General features: G+C 40.8%; 1 protein-coding gene across 1 annotated transcript in view; it reads left to right on the plus strand.

Annotated features, from left to right (window-relative positions):
- Nucleotides 1–6,273: 6,273 nt before the first annotated feature.
- LOC126284845 (endocuticle structural glycoprotein ABD-5-like) overlaps nucleotides 6,274–21,021 on the plus strand; it is a 35,121-nt gene continuing 20,373 nt past the window's right edge. Inside the window, exon 1 of the mRNA XM_049984071.1 lies at nucleotides 6,274–6,344. Coding sequence (XP_049840028.1) covers nucleotides 6,330–6,344 — 15 coding nt within the window. The 5' untranslated portion in view covers nucleotides 6,274–6,329. The remainder of the gene's footprint in view (nucleotides 6,345–21,021) is intronic.

Below are 21,021 nucleotides of genomic sequence, written 5' to 3' on the forward strand. Positions count from 1 at the left end.
TACGTGTCGTTACGAGTTTACTAGACGATGAACGACAGCATCATCTGCAAACAATGTAAGGCGGCTGCTCTGATGGTCACCTAAATCATTTATATAAATAAGGAACAGCAGAAAGCCTATAACACTATCCTGAGGAACGACTGATATCACTTCTGTTATACTCGATGACTTCCCGTCATTTACTACGAACTGTGATCACTCTGACAGGAAACCACAAATCCAGTCACATAACGGAGACGATATTCCATATACACGCAATGTCACTGCAAGCCGATGGTGTGGTACAGTGTAAAAACTCTTTTGGGACTCAGATACCCGAAATATGGAGTCGACTTCGTTAATTTGTCACGTTTACCTTAATTGTACACAGTTTCAACACACGAAAGTGTAATATAATGTTGCTCAATGGAATCAGTAGTCGTTTGCCGCGTTCTTGTAGGAGGACAAAAGCTTATAAGGATTCCACGTTTTTCTCTCAGAAACAAATCAGTTATTAGCGGAGTTTCTGAGGAAGTATGACTACAAGCGGTAGCACAGCAAATTTTAATAATGACTATAAGGAGGCATTATAGTCGATGTAACACTAGTATGCCACTTATTCCTCGAGAATTCCACATAAACCAATCCTTGACTTCAAAAAGCAATTTATCTTGCCGTCTGAGTAATAAAACCTTATTGGCTCAGTATCACTCTTCCTGTTACATATGTGATTCAGTTTTCTTATTAAAGCGGGTGCCTAAATTTATTCATTCTCGAGTCCTGCGGGACGTACGTGTCACACACGATATACTCATGATGTTACAAATACTGTACGTTAGCTCTTCTTCAGAAGATGGTGAGAGTGTAAACACGTAATCGGCGCCTAGCTTATGGAATGCTGACTGATCTGTGAAGTGCCTGTTCTGCCATGGCAGGCAGCAGACTGGAATCACACTGTGTTGTGCTGGATAGAAGCTAAGGTTTCTAACGGGCTGAAATATTCTTTACCGACCCGAAATCATCTGACAGACTAATTCCCACAGAAGGGTCAAGATACATTGCGTGTATAGGAATAGGAGAAATTTCACATTACATTGCAAAAGCTACTGCAATATTAGACACCTATATTAGCTGGAACTTGAAAGGGTCAATAGATATTAAAAAAGACAGGGGAATTCAAAACTGAACGTTCAGACAGTGCATCACCTCTCCTGATTATTCTTGAATAGGTGTTCTCGTATTTCCACCGCAGTTTTCATGTATATCATGTTTTAATTCTTTGCGTCTATTAAAAATTCGTATTGCGTGTGGCTGTAGACAAGTGGTTCACCCTTTTACGTTCACACTACGCGACATACGTAGTAGCTTCGTCCATTCTTCGGGAATCTTTTACGCTGTAACAGAAAAAAGAGAGTGTGCCTGAATCTCAAAAAACAGCCAGTGGAGAGTAACAACTATACTGGTCTCGTTAAAACGATTTATCCGTTGATTCATGATGGAGAGTCGACGTGTAACCGTTACACGCACATCAAATATTTGCACTGCATAGTTCCTCCACAAATTCCCTGCAAACGTGGCGTTAGCCCATGCGACTTTATTTCTTTCAATAAAAAAAAGGTGCAGTAGAGAGAAAAAGATTTTCTTACGGCCGAAATATTCTTGTAGCAGTATGACAATGCAGCATATACTACCAGGCACGTGGAAAACAGGGCGATAAAAATTAAATTCGTGAAAAATACACTGGGACTTTATTGCAAATCATTCGTAGTGCTTCCCGCATTATAGTGCTTCCCTTATTACGACAAAAACAGACCGATGCAGAGAAGTGGTTAACACAAATGTGGTAATAAAGAATTAGTTACATAAGACAAACATAGATGATAGTTCCAACATTACGTTTGACAGAGGATCTACACTAAGACTGGAAAGTTTATATGTCGACTGAAAGTCATGTTTCTTCAATAATGAAACTACTAATCACGAGAATGTCCATAATATGTGTGTTCTGGTGTAACATTCTGATGTAGAGCGACTCACAGCACATATGAATTATCTTGATGTACATTCCAAGAGTGTAAAACAAAAATTGTTTCCGGAGCTAGACAGAACAGAAGTATAAACAAAATGAATGTTTTGAGGAAATTATCTTGATACTTTCCAGTGAAACAGAAGAGATAACCCCCTTATCGTATATGAATAAAAAGTAGACTATACTGAAACAGCGCTCAATATGATATCTCTTCTAAATATGTCTCACATTCTGTATTTCATGAATGGAAAATCTTTATTAGTTGATAGACTTACGTTATCGTCTGGTAAATAACCCTTACTGCAACTGTATGCATAAAACGGTTGCCTCTCGAATGAAAAACCCAATTTTAGATCATGGTTGGTAAATTCGTTACATTTTGTAATGAGTCAAGAGAAAACCTTATTCATTACGGGGTCGTAGAAATTCGATCGATGGATTCGCAAAGTAATGATCCTCTGAAATAAATTGTCATTTCCTAAGTATATGTACTGCTGTATGCAAATGTACGATAAATATTTCTCTAGTAATGTTTCCAGAGGTTCAAAAATATGAAATTCTTCTTTTTGTTTTGCTATTGTTAGGAAATTTACCAAACACAGGCTGGATGTCTACATACCCCGATTAGGAATATGTAGCCAAGACGCACTGCGTAAATGATTTCGCAGACCTAATCATAGGCTCTAGAAGACACAGTGATTCTTTGGTTTTATACTTGTGAGCTGCCGGCCGCAGTGGTCTCGCGGTTCTAGGCGAGCAGTACGGAACTGTGCGACTGTACGGTCGCACGTTCGAATCCTGCCTCGGGCATGGATGTGTGTGATGTCCTTAGGTTAGTTAGGTTTAAGTAGTTCTAAGTTCTAGGGGACTAATGACCACAGCAGTTGAGTCCCATAGTGCTCAGAGCCATTTGCACCATTTGAACTTGTGAGCTTCCTACAGATTCATTCTTCAGATTTGCCAATGTAACACAGTGAACTGCATGAGGTGAGAAACACTCTTATTGCATCTTCTTGCGACTTTTCAGTTCCTAATTGAATATTTTACAAATGTATACTCTTATTATGACATGTTCCGTATTCTCTCTTTCGCTCACCTTCTGTCGCTACTTTTTCTGGGCGTTTCTCAGGATGAAATGTCTCAGGCAACGGCCATGTGCTAACAGCCTCAGATTTCGGCAAAACTACCATTTTGGCGTGATTAGCAGTCTAAAAATTAAGATAATCAACATTTGGAGACCCAGGAATTCGGATTAATTTTTGTGGCCCCACTGGTGAATTTTAGCTATGCGTAATTAAGTATGTTCGCCTCTTCTATTGCTTTGAATAAGGTTAAAAGAAAATGTTTGTTGCGACCACTCTCAGAAGCTCTAAGTAATATGAGTTCATCGTCAGTTTTTTTGCAAAGCTAGTGGGATTCACGTTGAGTCATACACAGTTTACAGAGCGCAGGACGACATTACAGCCACGTTGTTTCTGAGTCCTGCTGCTGTGGTTTGCACGTTACAGGCTTATTTGTACGTATGTAATTATCATAGTACTATTAGAATCTGTGGCAGTTTAGTCACCATTTATCTAAACGTTTACAGGCAGGAATAATCACTTAGTTCAAAAAGTTTTCCACAGTCGTCTCCAATTATTTTATTTTTTGCATGAGGAGAATGAAATTTTTGTTAACATACTTGGAACATTTAGCTATAAGTTGGTATACAAAGGTATTTTCTATTATTTATAGGTGATCCATAACGGACCGTGAAGTAGATGTCAGGTTGCGACAGCTGTCGGTGATGGAGCTTCTCTTCAAGACTGGCGATGACTCTGCCATATCGATTCACAGGAATAATTTTTTATAATCTTGAGTCAAGATGGTGTTCTCAGCAGTGAAACAAAGCAATAGGTTCTGTCAGACAATGTGTCTAATAGTGTATTTTAATAGAACAGTATGCCATCTGTGGCAATTTATAACACTTAAAACACTTGATAATGGCACTTTGAAGCCGAAATAACGATTGTGTAAGTGTAAATGTAACAATGTAAATGAACAACAGTCTAATCGTGGTAGTGACTTTAAAGAAAGACTCACAGGAAGTTGCTCCCTGTTTATGGGGAGAACACAGTAGATCTCAGCAGTAGCGAGCGGTGGTTACACAGGTTTAAAGAAGGTGATTTCTCTCTACTGGACAATCCACTATGCGGTAGACCATCAACGGCAGTGAGTGATATGAATAAGGAGACCACTGATCAAATCATCCAAATTGACATATGTGTGACGACACGGCAGCTTGCTGTAATGACTCGTTTGTCATTGGGTAGTGTGTTATCACTGGTACAGTCACTAGGGTACAGAAAAATCTGTGCACGTTGGGTGCCTAGATTACTGACAAGAGTAGTGAAAACGATAAGGAAGAATGTGTGCGAGGGTCTAATGAAGATCTTTACTGAAGAGCGGAAACAGTGTTTTGACGGCGTCGTTACCCAGGTTGAAACATGGTTGTTTTGGTCCGAACCTGAGAGTAAAGCCCAATAGAGTGGCGTCATCCGGGTTCCCCTCGGAAGAAGAAACCAAGATTTTCACGAACACCAGGCCGAAACGTGACGCCCTTCTTCTTCTAGGAGCAGTGTTGTGTCATCTTCATTGACGTTTTGGAACTGGCTCCACAATTAACCGGGACAGTTACTGTTTGTCATTGGACAAGCTACGACGTTCCATCAAGACCCACAGACCACAGCTTTAGGGACAGCTCATCAGACTACACCATGACATTGCTAAACCCCATGCAGCTCTTATGATGCAGGAGAACATCAGGAAAATGGGTTAGACAACTGTTCCTCTTCCTCCCTACATCCCGGACTTGGCTCCGTCTGATGTTTACCTCTTTGGTCGTCTGAAGGCCCACCTGCACGGTAAAACATTTGATAGTGGGAAAGACCTTATTCCCTGTGTCAAGCGATGGTGTAAAAGTCAAACCCCAGAAATTTACCAAAGTGCATTTACATCATGGAAAGATGCGTCACAGCTAATGGAGGCTCCATTGAATAAGCTCAATGTATAGCTAAATGTTTCAAGTACGTTCACAAAAAATTTCATTCTCCTGCTGCAAAAAATAACAAAATTAGAGATGACTGTGCAAAACTTTTTGAACGCCCTTTGTATTTCATGAAGTGACAGTATTACTGGAGATATTCTGACACTCAAGAATTCGTTATCTTGCATCTTCGTAATCACTAGTAGTTCTAAGTTCTATTCTAAGTTCTAAGGACTGATGACCATAGATGTTAAGTCCCATAGTGCTCAGAGCCATTGTTGAGACAGTCTACATTTCACTTGTCCGTCCTCTGCTGGAATACTTCTGCGCGATATGGGATCTTTTCCCAGGTAGGATTGACGGAGGACACCGAAAAAGTGCAAAGAAGGGCAGCTCGTTTCGTGTTATCGATCAGTAGGGCTGAGAGTGTCACTGATATGATTAGCGCGTTGCGGTGGCAGTCACTGAAACAAAGGCGGTTTTCTTTGCGGCGAGATCTATTTACGAAATTTCAATCTTCAGCTTTCTCTTCCGAATGCGAAAATATTTTGTTGACACCCACCTAGATAGGGAGAAATGATCATCATAATAAAATAAGAGAAATCAGAGTTCGAACGGAAGGATTTAGGTGTTCCATTTTCCCAAGCGAAATTGGGGAGTGGAATGGTAGAGAGTATGAAAATGGTTCGATGAACCCTCTGCCAGGCACTTAAGTGTGAATTGCAGAGTAACGATGTAGATATAGATGTAGATGTATGTTGCAAAACTAGCTTCAGTAACTGTTTCAATCAAGAAGTATTCAATACTATATTTATTACATTCAGTAAACTTTAGGTACTCTAAAAATGTATAAGAGTGAAACTGAATGAGGCAACAGAAGAAGACACCATTAACACCGTCTTAATACAATAAACCAGATGAATTCGTACGTACTTATAGGTAGTACTTTCCGAGAAATTTTCTCACATATCGCTTTTTGTGGCACTGCAGACATCGAGAAGTAACGACTGCAAATCAGTTTATTCGGTAGCGTGTTTTACAATCTCCTAATATAAAATAAAAATTGGAAATAAAACTTCGTAAATAATCTATGTTACTTTCCTCAACAGTTTCTAGTTTTATGGTAGTCGACTGCTGAGGGATCTCAATAGATACCAATCTTGTGTAACCCTGGAGACGCAGCACAAGTGGAAGTGGGACATGGTGCCTACACGTGACGACGGTATAAAAGCGGCATGGCCGGCGCAGGAGCTCAGTCGTCCTCGTTCGTCCACGACAGGAGCATCTGCCGCAGCAATGGCCGCCGGTACGGTAAGTAACGCGCCCATATCGCCTAGTCACCCTCCCATGCATACGTGTGCATACAGACAGGACTGCTCTGACGTGACCTTCAGAATTTGCCGCTGGAACGACGCGCTCGTTTAGGACTATTCAACTCGACCTTGCGCATCTTCTTACTCCTGCGACCTTTTCACTCAGTCTCCATTTCCCGCCACGCTGTATCCTTTAGGACCAAGCCGTCCTTGAATACGTCGGGACCTGGAGTTGAGTTGGGATTTACCGCTACCCGCCGCTTGCGAAACTTTACGATCAACGTAGCCGGAGAGTCCGTTCCACCGGAGATATCTGGTAGTGTCATGGCCTGTGCTCCAGTGCTGGTGTTAATCGATTTCACTTTTACATTTGCCAACGAGGCGTTGTAGTGGTTCAATAATAGACGTATGCACGCTAGGTGTGATTTCAAAGTAACTGTTAGTCCGTCGTGATTTCCTAGAAGACGCTGTTGTCGCTGTTACAACTAATCATCAGTGTATTTCGCGCCTTGCTTAGCCATTGGACTTTATATTGCAATGATAACTATCCTAGTGTGAACTGATAGCTGACTGTTGAAATCACCGTCTTTCGCGTTCACTTCAACAATTTTGATCTCAATTTTTTCACCTGCCCCAGAGCAATTTTTCAGAAACTGACTCCGTTGATGACGTAAATGATCAATTGTTGTCCTGCAAACTCATATAGCGCTGCAAATATGAAGGTTAGTCAGATCACTTATCCTGCCTAAATTTGCTATGTAGCAGACAGTTACGTGGCACAAGATTGTTACTCTACTATCTAAGAATTAAGGAAAACATTCCGTCAGTAACGCTGCAGAGTCCAGTTTCAATATAAATGTCTCTCCTCCCCTTTCGCATCCCCCCCCCCTGCCCTCGCGGCAGGACCAATGTTTAACATCTGTCAATCTAACTAAACTGTAATCGGATTCAGAGCATGTAACTGTCTTATGATTCGCATGCATATTGTTTGTAATTAATTTTGCACAATTTAGTCCATTTTTGCCTGAATTAATTGTCTCTTCTTTTACAAATCAGATATTTATTTGTTCATTGTCCTTAAATAAACGTACTACAGCAAGCTAAACAAAAAAGTAATGAATAAGTTAAGCAAAATGGGGTATAATATATATGTCACGCCAATCAGATCATATATTTTATGCGAAATACATGACAGTACATAAAATAAAGCACTATACGTCATTTACATTATGTTTTGGCAACAATATTCATTTTGTGTGGTACGGTCCAAAACGCTCTATGCACAAACCAACAACAAATTTACAGTATTTTGTTCTGTAGTGCATTTTTCTGCAGCTCAGCGTCTTCCTTTTCTCTGTGGCACCAGAAAAATACCAGACGATTTTTTTAGCCGTATTTAATATGCAGCACTCTACTTTGTTATGGATTACCTACAGGGTGACCAGGACCTCTAGAGATTGTTGCAGTGGAAGTCAGGTAACATTTCACAATGTAAAGCCAAAACAGCAGTCGTGGCATATTCATACTTGTCTTTCTGTAGAGAAACCACGCATTACGTAAAGACACATACAGCAACCATGCAAATATTGGCCACCACGATTTGTTTCCTCTGGTGCTCATTCTATGGAACGCTTTATCTTCGTCCGTTTCCTCAGTTTCCCGCATTTTATTTCTTTTTTTTGTGTTCTCCAATAACATGTGGTCGCGGTACAAGTATCCTTTTCTTCTCTTGTCCTGAACATCGGCTCACAGAGCTCACTGTATTGATCCTATGGCAAAATACTTTACTGTGCTCTCATCGTAATCCAAATCTTGCTCAGTTGGAAAGCGAAGAGAAACTACTTTTTTTAACATACCTATCAATGGACTAAGCTTCCACATTTCATCGTTTACATTGATTTATGTATTATCACACGAATAAATGAATCTCATACTTGTTTCAAATCTGTCTCTTCTCATCAATTTGTGCATCATTTCATTTCTCACGTCTACTCTTGAATCATAGTAACATCATCTGCTAGGTAGAAGGTTATAGCCGGAGTGAATTGGAATTCCTAGAAATCCTTTCATCTCTTCACGGGTTATTTTGGGATCTAGGCAGTTCTTGAACAAAACGTATTTTGTAGATTCAGTACTGAGAAATTCAATTATTTCGTCCCTCCAAAGCAGTTCAAAGCACTGAATTTGAGGCAAACTTCTGTCTTTACTGTGATCACTCTTCCAATCTCTTATTACAGTTTTTGAGATCTGTAGCTTTTCTGTCTCATTTGAATTGACATTTCCTCTTTTAGAACAAGAGTGCACTCTGTCTGAGGTTCACACCTAACCTGTTTTTGTTGGTCAACACCGCTTCTGCAGCAGCACGAAATTTCCTTGGCTCAAGCTACTCTAATTCTCTGCCTACTTCTTCTCCGTCATAATCCTAATCTGACTCTACATTAGCTTCGGGCGGCTCAGTAAATATATTCGTTACATCTCCTTCCTCCTTCTCAAGAACAACCAGGATTTCATACACAGACATGACTCTAAGAAAGAAGGAGAAATTATATTAACTGTTCTGCTTACCGGATGATACGTGCGACACTCAATTAAAAACTATATGTGGAACCATAATACAGAAATGCATTTTGTATCTAACCTTTAACATAAATGTCAATACATTTAATAATACTATGGTATATTGCTTCAGAAAATAGTACGTACTTCTAATTTCAAGACATAATCGTATTGAGAAAATGTTTTTAGTAAATGAACTGTCAGACTGACACTATCCCTTTCCTGCTTTCAACTGGTAGAAACCCGCTTAAATATCAACAGTAGAGCCTCGTTAACTGAGAGACATACAATAATAGGCTTATCAAATGCAAGAATTGTTGCCAACAAGAGAAAACAATGGTAGAATGTTACGTGACATACATGTCACAAAGGGGCAGAAAAGGGTTAAAGCAGTCCAATGTGTTCTTTTCCTATATGAATTGAAAGAAGAACATTTACAGATTAATGAATTGTATTTCTCAGTATTTACACTACTGGCCAATAAAATTGCTACACCAGGAAGAAATACAGATGATAAACAGGTATTCATCGTAAAAATATATTACACTAGAACTGACATGTGATTAGATTTTCACGCAATTTGGGCTCATAGGTCCTGAGAAATTAGTACCCAGAACAATCACCTCTGGCCGTAATAACGGCCAAGATACGCCTGGGCACTGAGTCAAACAGAACTTGGATGGTGTGTACAGGTAGAGTTGCATATGCAGCTTCTACACGATGCCACAGTTCATCAAGAGTAGAGACTGGCATATTGTAGCGAGCCAGTTGCTCTGCCACCACTGACCAGATGTTTTCAATTGGTGAGAGATCTGGAGAATGTGCTGGAAAGGGCAGCAGTCGAACATTTTCTGTATCCAGAAAGGCCCGTACAGGACCTGCAACTTGCGGTCGTGCATTATCCTGCTGAAATGTAGGGTTTCGCAGGGATCGAATGAAGGGTAGAGCCACGGGTCGTAAGACATCTGAAATGTATCGTCCACTGTTCAAAGTACCGTCAATGCGAGCAAGAGGTGACCGAGACCTGTAACCAATGGCACCCCATACCTTCACGCCGGGTGATACGCCAGTATAGCGATGACAAATACTCGCTTCCAATGTGCGTTCACCGCGATGTCACCACACACAGATGCGACCATCATGATGCTGTAAACAGAACCTGGATTCATCCGAAAAAATGAGGTTTTGCCATTCGTGGACCTAGGTTCGCCTTTTAGTACACCATCTCAGGCGCTCCTGTCTGTGATGCAGCGTCAAGGGTAAAAGCAGCCATGGTCTCAGAGCTGATAGTCCCTGCTGCTGCAAACGGCGTCGAACTGTTCGTGCAGATGGTTGTTGTCTTGCAAACGTCCTTGCAAACGTCCCCATCTGTTGACTCAGGGATCGAGACTTGGCTGCACGATATGGAGGACGAACTTTTCAGCGTGCTTTCGCATATACGTTTGACGAAGCACGCCATACTCACTTCAAACGATGGCAATAGTGGTATGAAACGGTATAATGGGATGACAATAGTGGAATGAAAAGGTATTCTGTCTCAGCTAACGACATTCTGTGCAGGAGATAGCTGTCCCTGAGATGTGGACTCCCCTGCTACAAAATATACAGCAAATATTACGACTAGACAGGATTGGTGATGTATCACCCAATTTAAAGTAGGAAATGAACGTGGTCTTACATATTAAGCAGAGTCGCTACGATACATGATTATTCTGGTCATCGTTTGGACATTAAAAAATTGAAATATATACTGTTTTATAAGATAAAACGTAAATCATCAGCGTAACATGTGAACAAATATAATCAACTTAAGGACTGATTACAGTTAAACTTGAACCTAAGAATTTCTCTTATGCGTCTGAATGACTTTTTCATCTTCAGATGCTATTTCCGAAGCTATAAAAATTCCAGGTGGATGCATTCTGATTACTCAGCTGCTGTTAATCCTCTTTGTCCTAGGGTTTATCCCACCTATTAGCGGCTCCCTTTTTCAGGATTTGTAAACTTTTATTTTTTGGCTATTATTGTGGACTTACGCACTTTCTGGAGCAACAGTCTTCAGCGAAACCTTAGGGAGGGAAGTCATGTGAGTCATTTGTCTCTGAATCGTGGTAACTTTACTCTAAATGTTATATACCTATAGCATTCTCTCAGACAGACATTGAGCAATAACCTACAATTTATCAGAACAAGCGTGAGAAAACGCCAAACACAACAGACAGGTTTTTCGGTTCACCAGCCCAAGGCCGTTCTCAAGAACAGATTCGATCTGGGTCAGGCTCGTCTCTCTGTGCGCGCTGCACGTTAACCGTCCTCACACGGGACGTGTTCCTCTTCTCGAAACACGCCAGACGTGGTGTCCGTCGTGGTTGCTGCACGCTCTGATACGACTTCCTACATCTCATGGAACGTGTTCCTCATCGTGATTTGCGACGGCAACATTCTCAAGAGGCAGTTTGCAGTATCTGGCACATGATTTACATAGTTTCTTTTACGAAAATGGGCCCGCGTAAGACAGCTGCCTATTATCATAGCGAATTTCGAAGAACAGCATAGAAAATGTTGGACTCGTCAATAGCGAATAATGTTGCACAACGATTTGACATACATAATACTAGGAGACAGAAAGAAATGACTAACATTAGGCGCTAGTGGGCACTGATTGAAGGCAATGGGGAAATCTGAAATTTGTGCCAGATCGAGATTTGAACCCGCGTCCGCTGTTTATTAGCCAGAAGAGCAGACCACTTCCAGGCGCAAAAGTCATCGAAACTAAACCGACTACCCTACCACACCTCCCGACAGACCAAAATTCTCAACTTATCCATACACTACTGACATCGTGCCCCTGACCACTATCCTCATTAGTCACGGCATTTCGCCGATTCCAGTAAGAATTGCACCTACACTGGAGTGATCAATTGGTCGGCCCCTTTAATTATGCATCTGTTGTCTGTTCTTGATGTTCCATTGACGACCATTGCTCTGAAGTAAAGTACTTCATCACATACATTTCAGGGTCTAGATTCGTTTCGCAATTTCATTCATAACAGCAGAAACTTCCAATGCGTAACTCGTGTTTCTTCCTGACATAAACTGTCTATTACTGTAAGATATCTGGCCAGTGGAGAGATATTCCAGTCATTGGCCTCTGCAATAATAATTGCTAAAAATAGATTATTGTTCATAAATTACATCGAATATTCAAGTAATACTTCTATCAAATTAGTATCTAAGACACAGAATCTTTTAGAAAACAAAAGACGAAAAAACCGTAAAGAGGTTGCCATCTCCAATCTGCTGCCTTTCTCTTCGCAGCCCACTACACTTTCAAGTTAACTATGACTTCAACATGACAACCAAGCCTTCGTGTGTGGTATACACTGTCACTGTCTATTTGATATTTAACTGTGACAAACTGTATTAAAACAATGCATTCTGATAGATCGTCAAATGCCGTGGCATTCAAACGGTATACTTTCAGATTACACAATATGTAACACTTAATATATCAAATGTAGGAAGCCCTCATCTACCAGTATGTAATTTCCACTCAGTCTAAGCAAATGGTAGCTAGAATGACGCACCTTAGAGAGATCCTCAACTGGCCAATGGTTTGAAGATCTTCATATCACTTATTGCATAATAGAGAAAACCCACCATACACGCAGGTTAATATAATATGGTTGCTCCGTTGTGTTTGTGGTGAAAAAACGGTGTCGCAACTGACGTTCCTGTCCACGAGGCAAAATTCTTACATTCCAGGTTCTTCATTTCAAGCTGCGCAGTATATTGGAACGTAGTATTCCAAGCTATGTCGTCACCGGCTCCTCGGCCTCATGCGTTTTCATTATGAGAAAAAGTTGAGGTGTTTTGCGTGCAAAACAGTAGCCCTACATCGCATAAAAATTAACTGAAGGCCATCGCGTGGAGCAGGTAACTCTGTCATTATGCCAAGGGAACTATGGAGATATATGGCTGCACGAAATAAGTAATGAGGAGTACCAGAAATAAAATTTACGATTAACTTCAAAATTGGTGACTACTAAGTAAAGGTGTTGCGGAATTCAGGTAGCGTGAAAGTAAAATAACATATGATGGATTAAGCAAGGGGGCGTAGAAAGCACTCTCACAGGCAGAGAGTATTTCTGGCCAAAAGAAATCTACTAGTACCAAATTTAGGCCTCAATATGAAGTAGACCAGGCTGAGAATGAACGTTAGGAGCACAGCTTTGTACAGAAGTGACTCGCGGACTGTGAGAACACCACAAAGAAGAGATTCGTGGCCTTTCATACGTGGTGTCACGGAACGGTGTTGCATATTAGGTGGAATGGTAAAGTATGGAAATCCGCAGCGTCAACGAAGAAAAGAATATATGGAGAACACTGACAAGAATATGGGACAAAAATTTGGTACGGCATGTGTTAGGCTATCAGGATATTACTTCCATGGTACTAGAGGGAGCCGCAGAGGGTAAGAACTGTAGAGGCAGACAGAGATTGGAATATATCCAGCAAATAATTGAGGGCGTGGGTTACAAATAGTATTCTGAGATGAGGAGTTTGGCACAGCAGAGAAATCAGAAGACTGTTAGCTGACAAAAAATAGTAAGAACACAGCAACTGTCAAATAAATTTCAGCGAACGTGCTCGTAATCGATAGTGCAACTATTCCCTATAGTACGTCTTTATCCAGCTAAAGGTAAGAGATCACATGAAGGGGCCACTCACTACCTTTAGGCGTGAATCCTTAGACAGTCAGCCAAGAAACTAAATTTAACTACGAAAGTGTGTTGAAAAGAAATGCCTCAGAATTTCTTATGTGAAAACTACCCAAGCTCTTTAAATAAAACAAACGAACGTAACATTTTACATCATTATTCTGCACGTTCACACATTTCCAGACCTCTGTGGGTAGATTGTTTCGAATTGTAGCGTGTACCATGGTGGTGAGTAGCGTAGCTACTCTGGTACGTTAGAAACAGCGTGCTTTGATGAAATTTCGAATTCGGAGAGTTCGTCCACACGTGGAGCACCCCCTCCTCCAGCAAAGCAATGAAATTCCGCACACGCCGACGCCTTGCGTTCACTGTCATCCATCGTCCTCTATATTCTCCCAACTTGGCCTCATCCGATTTACTTCCATGAAGAACAGTTAGCGAGGATTTCCCTTGGACAGTGGCGAAGTGGTGTATGGAGAGGTGAGATTGTGGCCCAGTCACCAAAGTCAAACGTTCTACAGCGACGGTTATCAACAAACGTAACTCCTTGCATGTGTTCATTGCCTGGATGACTACGTTGACAAATAACTATGTAGACATAACGAATGAGGACGCAGGTTGTTAATATTGCTTTATTTTTTAAAAAAAACTTTAAGCTTTTTCACGTCCTCGTGATATATAGTTATTCTCCTTGTTGCAGAAAAACAGCAACTATCTTCATTCGACCTAATATCGTATTCCGGTTGGGTAGGAGAACATAACGTATTACTACTGGCGTTATCTTTCAATGAAGAAAGTTTCATAATCTGCTTGTACGACGTAACACCAGAAGCGTTAAGTTACAATGGAAGTTAAATGCAGATACTAATATATATGGATTAATTTCTAGTACTGTGTCTTCCAATTTTACAGATAGTGCCACTCAGCTAGCATGTTCGGAATGTGTACCACATAAAAAGGTTAAGGATCAAGATGAAGTTCGTTTTCACGGCGTCAAACGAATGTGCACTTTTTTCTTTACAAAAACGCGCGGTACCCGCAATTTTTCCGAACACCCTTGGTGACGAACAGCAAGGGAATCTCATATACCTTTGTAGTAGTAGTAGTAGTAGTAGTAGTTTTATTCATCCGTAGATCTCTTTTTACAAGGATATAGGACATGTCAAAGTATTTACAAGCTTAGATCAATTTACAATAACCTAATTCGTATACATATATATTTACAGACTTCTAGATTTTACTCCTGGTATACAATAATTTATTTGCAAATAACTCATTAAATAATGTAATGCCACACTATTCACTCATATTTCACTATCAGTCACTGCACACACTGTACACACATTGTTTCATAACACTTCACTCACTACACACACACACACACACACACACACACACACACACACACACACACACACAGGTGATCCTTGGGCCATTTTCTGTACTGCAAGTTCCCATTTGCTATCCTGAAAAACTGAGTCAGCATCCCTTCATAATGAGTGAGATGTTGAGCTCAGAAAGAGGAAGAGGTGTTAGTATTGTGCTATGCATAGCTTGAGGGGAGAGTGTCTCTAGAAAGGAAAAAAGAAGAAAAATAATAAAGTGAAGGTGTTATGTGGAATATTGGATGTTTTATAATCATCATTATTATTATTATTTGTTTGTATAACATTTTTTTATCAAACCCCTACTCTGCTTTATCTAAGTAATCCTTCAATGTATAAAATGTATTGCATAACAGGTACTTTTTAGCTGCCTTCTTAAATAAGTGTATTTTTGAAATTTCTTTAATCTCTTTTGGTAATTTATTGTACAGTTTTATTCCTTGGTAGAAAATGCTGTTTTGAGTTTTATGTTTATTTTTTCTTGGTAAATGTAAGTTGAGTCTATCTCTTGTTGCATGGTCATGGACAGAGCTGTTTGTGCAGTAATTGCCAATGTTACTTTTGATGTGTACAACTGACTGGTAAATGTGTTCACATGGAGCAGTTAAAATTCCCAGTGTTTTGAACAGATCTTTACAATGAGCTCGACTACTATTTCTGGTTATTATTCTTATGGCTCTTTTCTGGAGTTTGAAAATTGTGTTCATATTTTGTGGATTTGTTCCCCAAAAAAGAATGCCATAGCTAAGAATTGAGTGTACATATGAATAATATGTAACTAAAAGACATCGGGAGATACGAGTATCATTTTTCGTTTACTTTTCTATCAGTTATACATCGGAAGTTGTAGAGCAGAAGGTCATGAATATTCTTCAGCAAATTTCTGAAAGCACATAAACTATTCAAAGCCAGCAATTCGATTGCAAAAACAATTAAAAAATAATAATCTACTTGCTTACTTTAACGCTGGACTAACGTGTCACCTTCTAGGACCATGTGGCGTGTGGGTGCTTGCCAACTAACGTGGCTCCTGAAGAAGTCAGATCTAGTAAACCGAGGTTTCCGATTTAAATATTAAGCTGGAGGTACCTTAGCAGATAAGATGTAGAAAAAGACATTTACAACTGGACTCTACTGTTAAATAATTGGTAGTTGTTGACAGTCTTGGATCTGTATTAACGTAGTTACTTGGTAGGATTTTTCTCTTTTTTTAATCTGTTAAAGTAGTAATTCCGCGTGGCTCAACAGCGTCATCACAGACCACTTATGGGAAATTAGTGGTTCTGATTTCTTTCACTACCGTATTTCCGTAACTGTTACAGCACGTTCTGCCTGTGTGCACTAGTGTGTACGGTCTAAGACATTAACGACATACCATAGAACTTTAGGAATAGTATGGTGCACACAATACGGAACATTGCATGGATAGATAAATGCCAAAACTATAACACAATTAGTTTGACAGCGAACACACGCAAGAATGTCCACCTCCACAACTGAGTGATCCGCGTAGAATTCTGACATACGTAGTATACCATCAACGACTTTTCTTCCTTGGTGGGAGAGCAGGTATGGAATGCACTCAGCCTCCTAATTCCCACTGTGGACCAATTTGCCCGCGGAGTAGCGGCTCTACTGTCTGGGAAGTCTGCAAAACAGCAGGAAAAGCAGTATGCTGACTACAAGCCCCTCCCACCAGCGCATCTCCCTGACGATTTAAATATACCCGTAAGACCCGTTGGGCTTGCACGGCCTGGCGAAGAGGTCAGTCACACATAAGTATGAAAAATAAAATTTAACATTTCTTGAATGACCATCAGGCTGGCTATAATAAACATCTAATAAGCAGATTGACTTTCGCTCGATAATGGAAACAAAATAAAAACTAGTATCCTTTCACAACAGTATGAGGGCTATTCAGAAAGTGTGATCTGATTGGGCGCGAAATGGAAGCCACTGTGCAAATCCGACGAAGCTTTGGACAGACGTTTTGGGCAGTGTCTCTGACATGCCTGTCGATCGCATAAACCCGCTCGTTTCAGTTCTGAGAACACAGCGAACAAGTAAAGGTGCCTAGAACAATAGTGTCTCCCGCGAAGCATGAGGGCCCGCTGAGAGGTTTCGCCTCAAGGTATGCAGCCGACATAACACAAGTGCCACGCAGTTCCTTCTTCATGGCAATTTTCAGCTGCAGTCTGCAGGGGCAGTGAAGACGCTTCTGCAGCCTTTTCGACGGGAAGTGTTAGATCACGCACAACAGATCCCTAATTGGCTCGTCCAGAGTATCATCTCTATTCACATGAAACGCTGGATATGAAGGTAACTCACTACAGACCAACATAGAAAATTTCGGAAATCACAGGCGGCTGCCTTCTATGACAAGAGTGTTGGAAAGTTGGTATAACGCTACGACAAATGTCGTCAGCCAGCGGACCGTACTTTTCAGTCTTCGTATAAAGAGCATACGAAAATGTACAGAGTTTGTTTCGGGGTGTTCTGCCGAGTTCCTGGTTCCATTTTCTGCACAATATTCCGACGACTGAGCCAGTCATCTTCTTCAGGCGCTCAGAGTTTTGGTGTTCTGTGTGCTCGTGGCCTGGACTCCAACAAGGCTCTGGCTACAGCAATGGCTGTAACCAAGCTGAACATCGAGAGGAAAGTTAATCAGTCGTAATGGCTGGCGTGTGCCGGTGTGTGAGCCTCCCAGCCACCCATGGAAGGAATTTTCTAGCGGATGAGAGACATTTCCCCGTAAGCCGTGGTTCAGCTTGTTCACAGCATCGTCTGTTGAACACGGCCGTAATATGGAACCTCGTCCACAACCCCAGAAGAAATACGAAAACTCGGGGAAGTAATTTATAAAGTTCTCGAAGTTTGGGAAAACACTGATAGGAGATGTAGTCTTAAGAAACAACAAATTACATTCTCCAGAAGTGAAAGACTACTGTTTGGTACCTTTTTACGAGAAACGGTTCATTCTTCGCAGACATGTACCATGACAAAAAGTATTCGTAGTGAGGCTCTATTCAAAGAAGGTTATGTCCTCATTTTAAGCAAAATAACCAATTTTCGTGACATTCTAGCTAGAAGAATAAAAAAACATTAACCTATGTTTTGGGCATAATTTTCTACTTCGATTTTAATTCATTTAAATATTTCCTCTGTTTCTGAAGACCTGTGCTTTTTATGAATATAGAAACAAACATCTAAATCTAGAAAGATACATATACAATATAAATGTTAGTACTAAAACAAGTAGGGAGGGAGAGAAATTGTTTTTAAAACTGACATTTATTGACTCTGGACAGTTCTGCAATACATATTTTTATTCAGTGCTATGCTTCTTAATATTTATAATGGAACTAAAATAATTTGTCCATAAAATTAGTAATAGTTCTAGAACTAAGTAACAGTTCATATCTTCATAATACGAGGGCTATTCGGAAAGTAAGGTTCGATAGGTCGCGAAATGGAAACAGTGAAAACCAAAACTGTTTTATTTACAACGGTTAGCTACAGCTTCGTTATATAAGACAGCCGCCAGTGCTTTTCGACAATTTTCTACTCTGGACTGCAGCTCGTTGTATGTGTGAAAATATTGTATTCATAACCAGCGGTTCATTTGAGTAGAGAAGAACAACTGGGGTAGCCAATTACGGGCTGTATTGTAGGTGATCAAACACTTTCCATCGAAAACGCTGCAGGAGCATCTTCATTGCTCCTGCAGAGTGCGGCCGAGAAGTGACGTGTAGAACGAACTGCACAACAATTATGTGCTTTCCGGTGAAATCTTTCGCGAGGCCCTCATGCTTGGCGGGAGCCGCTAATTTCTAGCAATTTTTACGTTCTCACTGTGAGCTCAGACCTGAAAAAAGTGACATACGAGACACAGTGCCCGACGCATCTGTACTAAGCTCCATCAGATTTTCGCTGTATTTTCCATTTCGCAACCGATCGTTCCTTAGTTTCTGAATAACCCTCGTATATTTACAATGATTATCGATTGCGGTGACAAAAGTCATGTGAAACCTCCTAACATCATGTCGGACCTCCTTTGCCCCAGTGTACTGAAGCAACTTGACACTGCATGGACTCAGCAAATTGTTGGAAGTACTCTGAAGAAATAATTAGTCAAGCTGCCTCCATAACCGTCCAAAATGGAGGAAGTGTTACGTGCGGGATTTTGTACACGAAATGATCTCTTGATTATGTCCCTTGAGTATTTGATTGGTTCAATATCCGGCATTTTGATGGTCGAATTATTCTCTCGTATTGTCCATATCTTTTGCAGAACAATCGCCAACGGCTGTTGCCCTATGAAATGAAGCATTGTCATCGATAAAAACTCTGTCGACGTGTGGGAAGACGAAGCCCATGAATGACTGCAAAATGTCTCCAAGTAGCCGAACACAAACACTTCCAGTCAACGATCGGTTCAGATGGACCAGGGAACCCAGTCCATTAATGGCAGATTTGGTGCCACTCCCTAGTGGTTACATTCGTTGTACGTAACACATCGATCTCTGAGGTTATTTCACGAAGTGTTAGCACTGACAACCCAATGCCAGTGCCACTACACTAGGTCGTTAAGTGAAGGCCGTCGGCCACTGCGTTCTGCGTGGTGAGATGTAATCCCTGATATTTGGTATCGTCGGCAAACCCTTGGCCCTGTGGAATATTGCATTCCCTAAACGTTTCCAAAATTGAATGTCCTATGTGTCTAGCTCCAGCTACCATTCCGCGTTTAAGGTCTAGTAACTAATCACGTCGGAAACCCTTACACATAGACCACTTGAGTGAAAATGACAGCTCCGCCAATGCACTGCCCTTTTATACCTGCCATCTGCAAATGTGCACATCGCTATTCGACGACATTTGTCGCTTTGTTGTATGCACAACACCTACACAACAAAAATCCTGCAATACTTTTTGAACAAATAAGCCATTGTGCATCAATATTCCCAGAAAACTCTCCTCTGAAACTTCTGTCAAAGCAGTGCGAGTCATGCAAGTTCATCTTTATGCTAGACAGATTGTACACGCTGTTGTGCAGAGTAAGTCAGCCTCCTCATACCTGCATTTTCTTCCGCAACCTTGAGTGCAGCCACATGAAATTGCTAGTATTATCTTGTTTGTCGATGGTAGTCATTTCATTTGAGCTGGAGAGCGTGATGAGTTTCATTCCCTCCAATTATAGCATGTAGGATCCAAGCTGTTACCCAACCATAGCTGGACTTGTAGACACGCTCGGAAGGAGTTGAGGCGTCCTGAGTCAGTGGTGGGTTGGCAAACGAGAGTATGACGGCATTGCTTGCTTGACCCACGAACACATTAAAACGGTGACAGTTTTTATGAATTAATGTGGCATCATAACGGCTATTTCGTGTTTTATGTACAGAGAGAGACAGAGGAGGGAGAGGTAGAGAGAGAGAGAGAGAGAGAGAATGTATTTTTCCCCCGCTTTGGCAGTGGCCTCAGGATTGGAAAGTTTTTTATTTCAAATTCCATGTCACAGTTCTCACTACTTATCAAAGATCCTATCTTAAAATTCAATTTGCTAAGACGAAGACGATCTTAAACTTCTATCATATGCTTGTATCAATGTCTGGTTAACTAATTTCTTTACCTTACGTTTTTTAATGTAGTGTCGTCGACAAAGCTTATTACTTCATTCATTTCAACGTTTTGTAGAAGACTACGAGCATCATGCTTCCGTTCCTTGGTGACACGTACAAAATTTTCTAACCCCTTCGTCACTTTTGACTCCTTTCATTACGAAATAGTCAAATAAAACAGATGGTAGGGTCGAGCATGATCCTTTTCTTAGTCCACAGAACACAAGCGTAAGAAAAAGCATTACATAACACAACAGACTTAATTATTTCGCAGGGCTCTAATAAGTGCACGACATAAAGTCAACTAAACTGGATGCTTTTTGCGAAAAACGACAGCGACAGCTCCACGGGACCGTTGACAAATGGGAAGGGGAACTCCCCGTTTTCCTTGCTGGCCT

The sequence above is a fragment of the Schistocerca gregaria genome, chromosome 8 (assembly GCF_023897955.1).
Source record: "Schistocerca gregaria isolate iqSchGreg1 chromosome 8, iqSchGreg1.2, whole genome shotgun sequence".
Taxonomy (NCBI): Eukaryota; Metazoa; Arthropoda; class Insecta; order Orthoptera; family Acrididae; genus Schistocerca; species Schistocerca gregaria.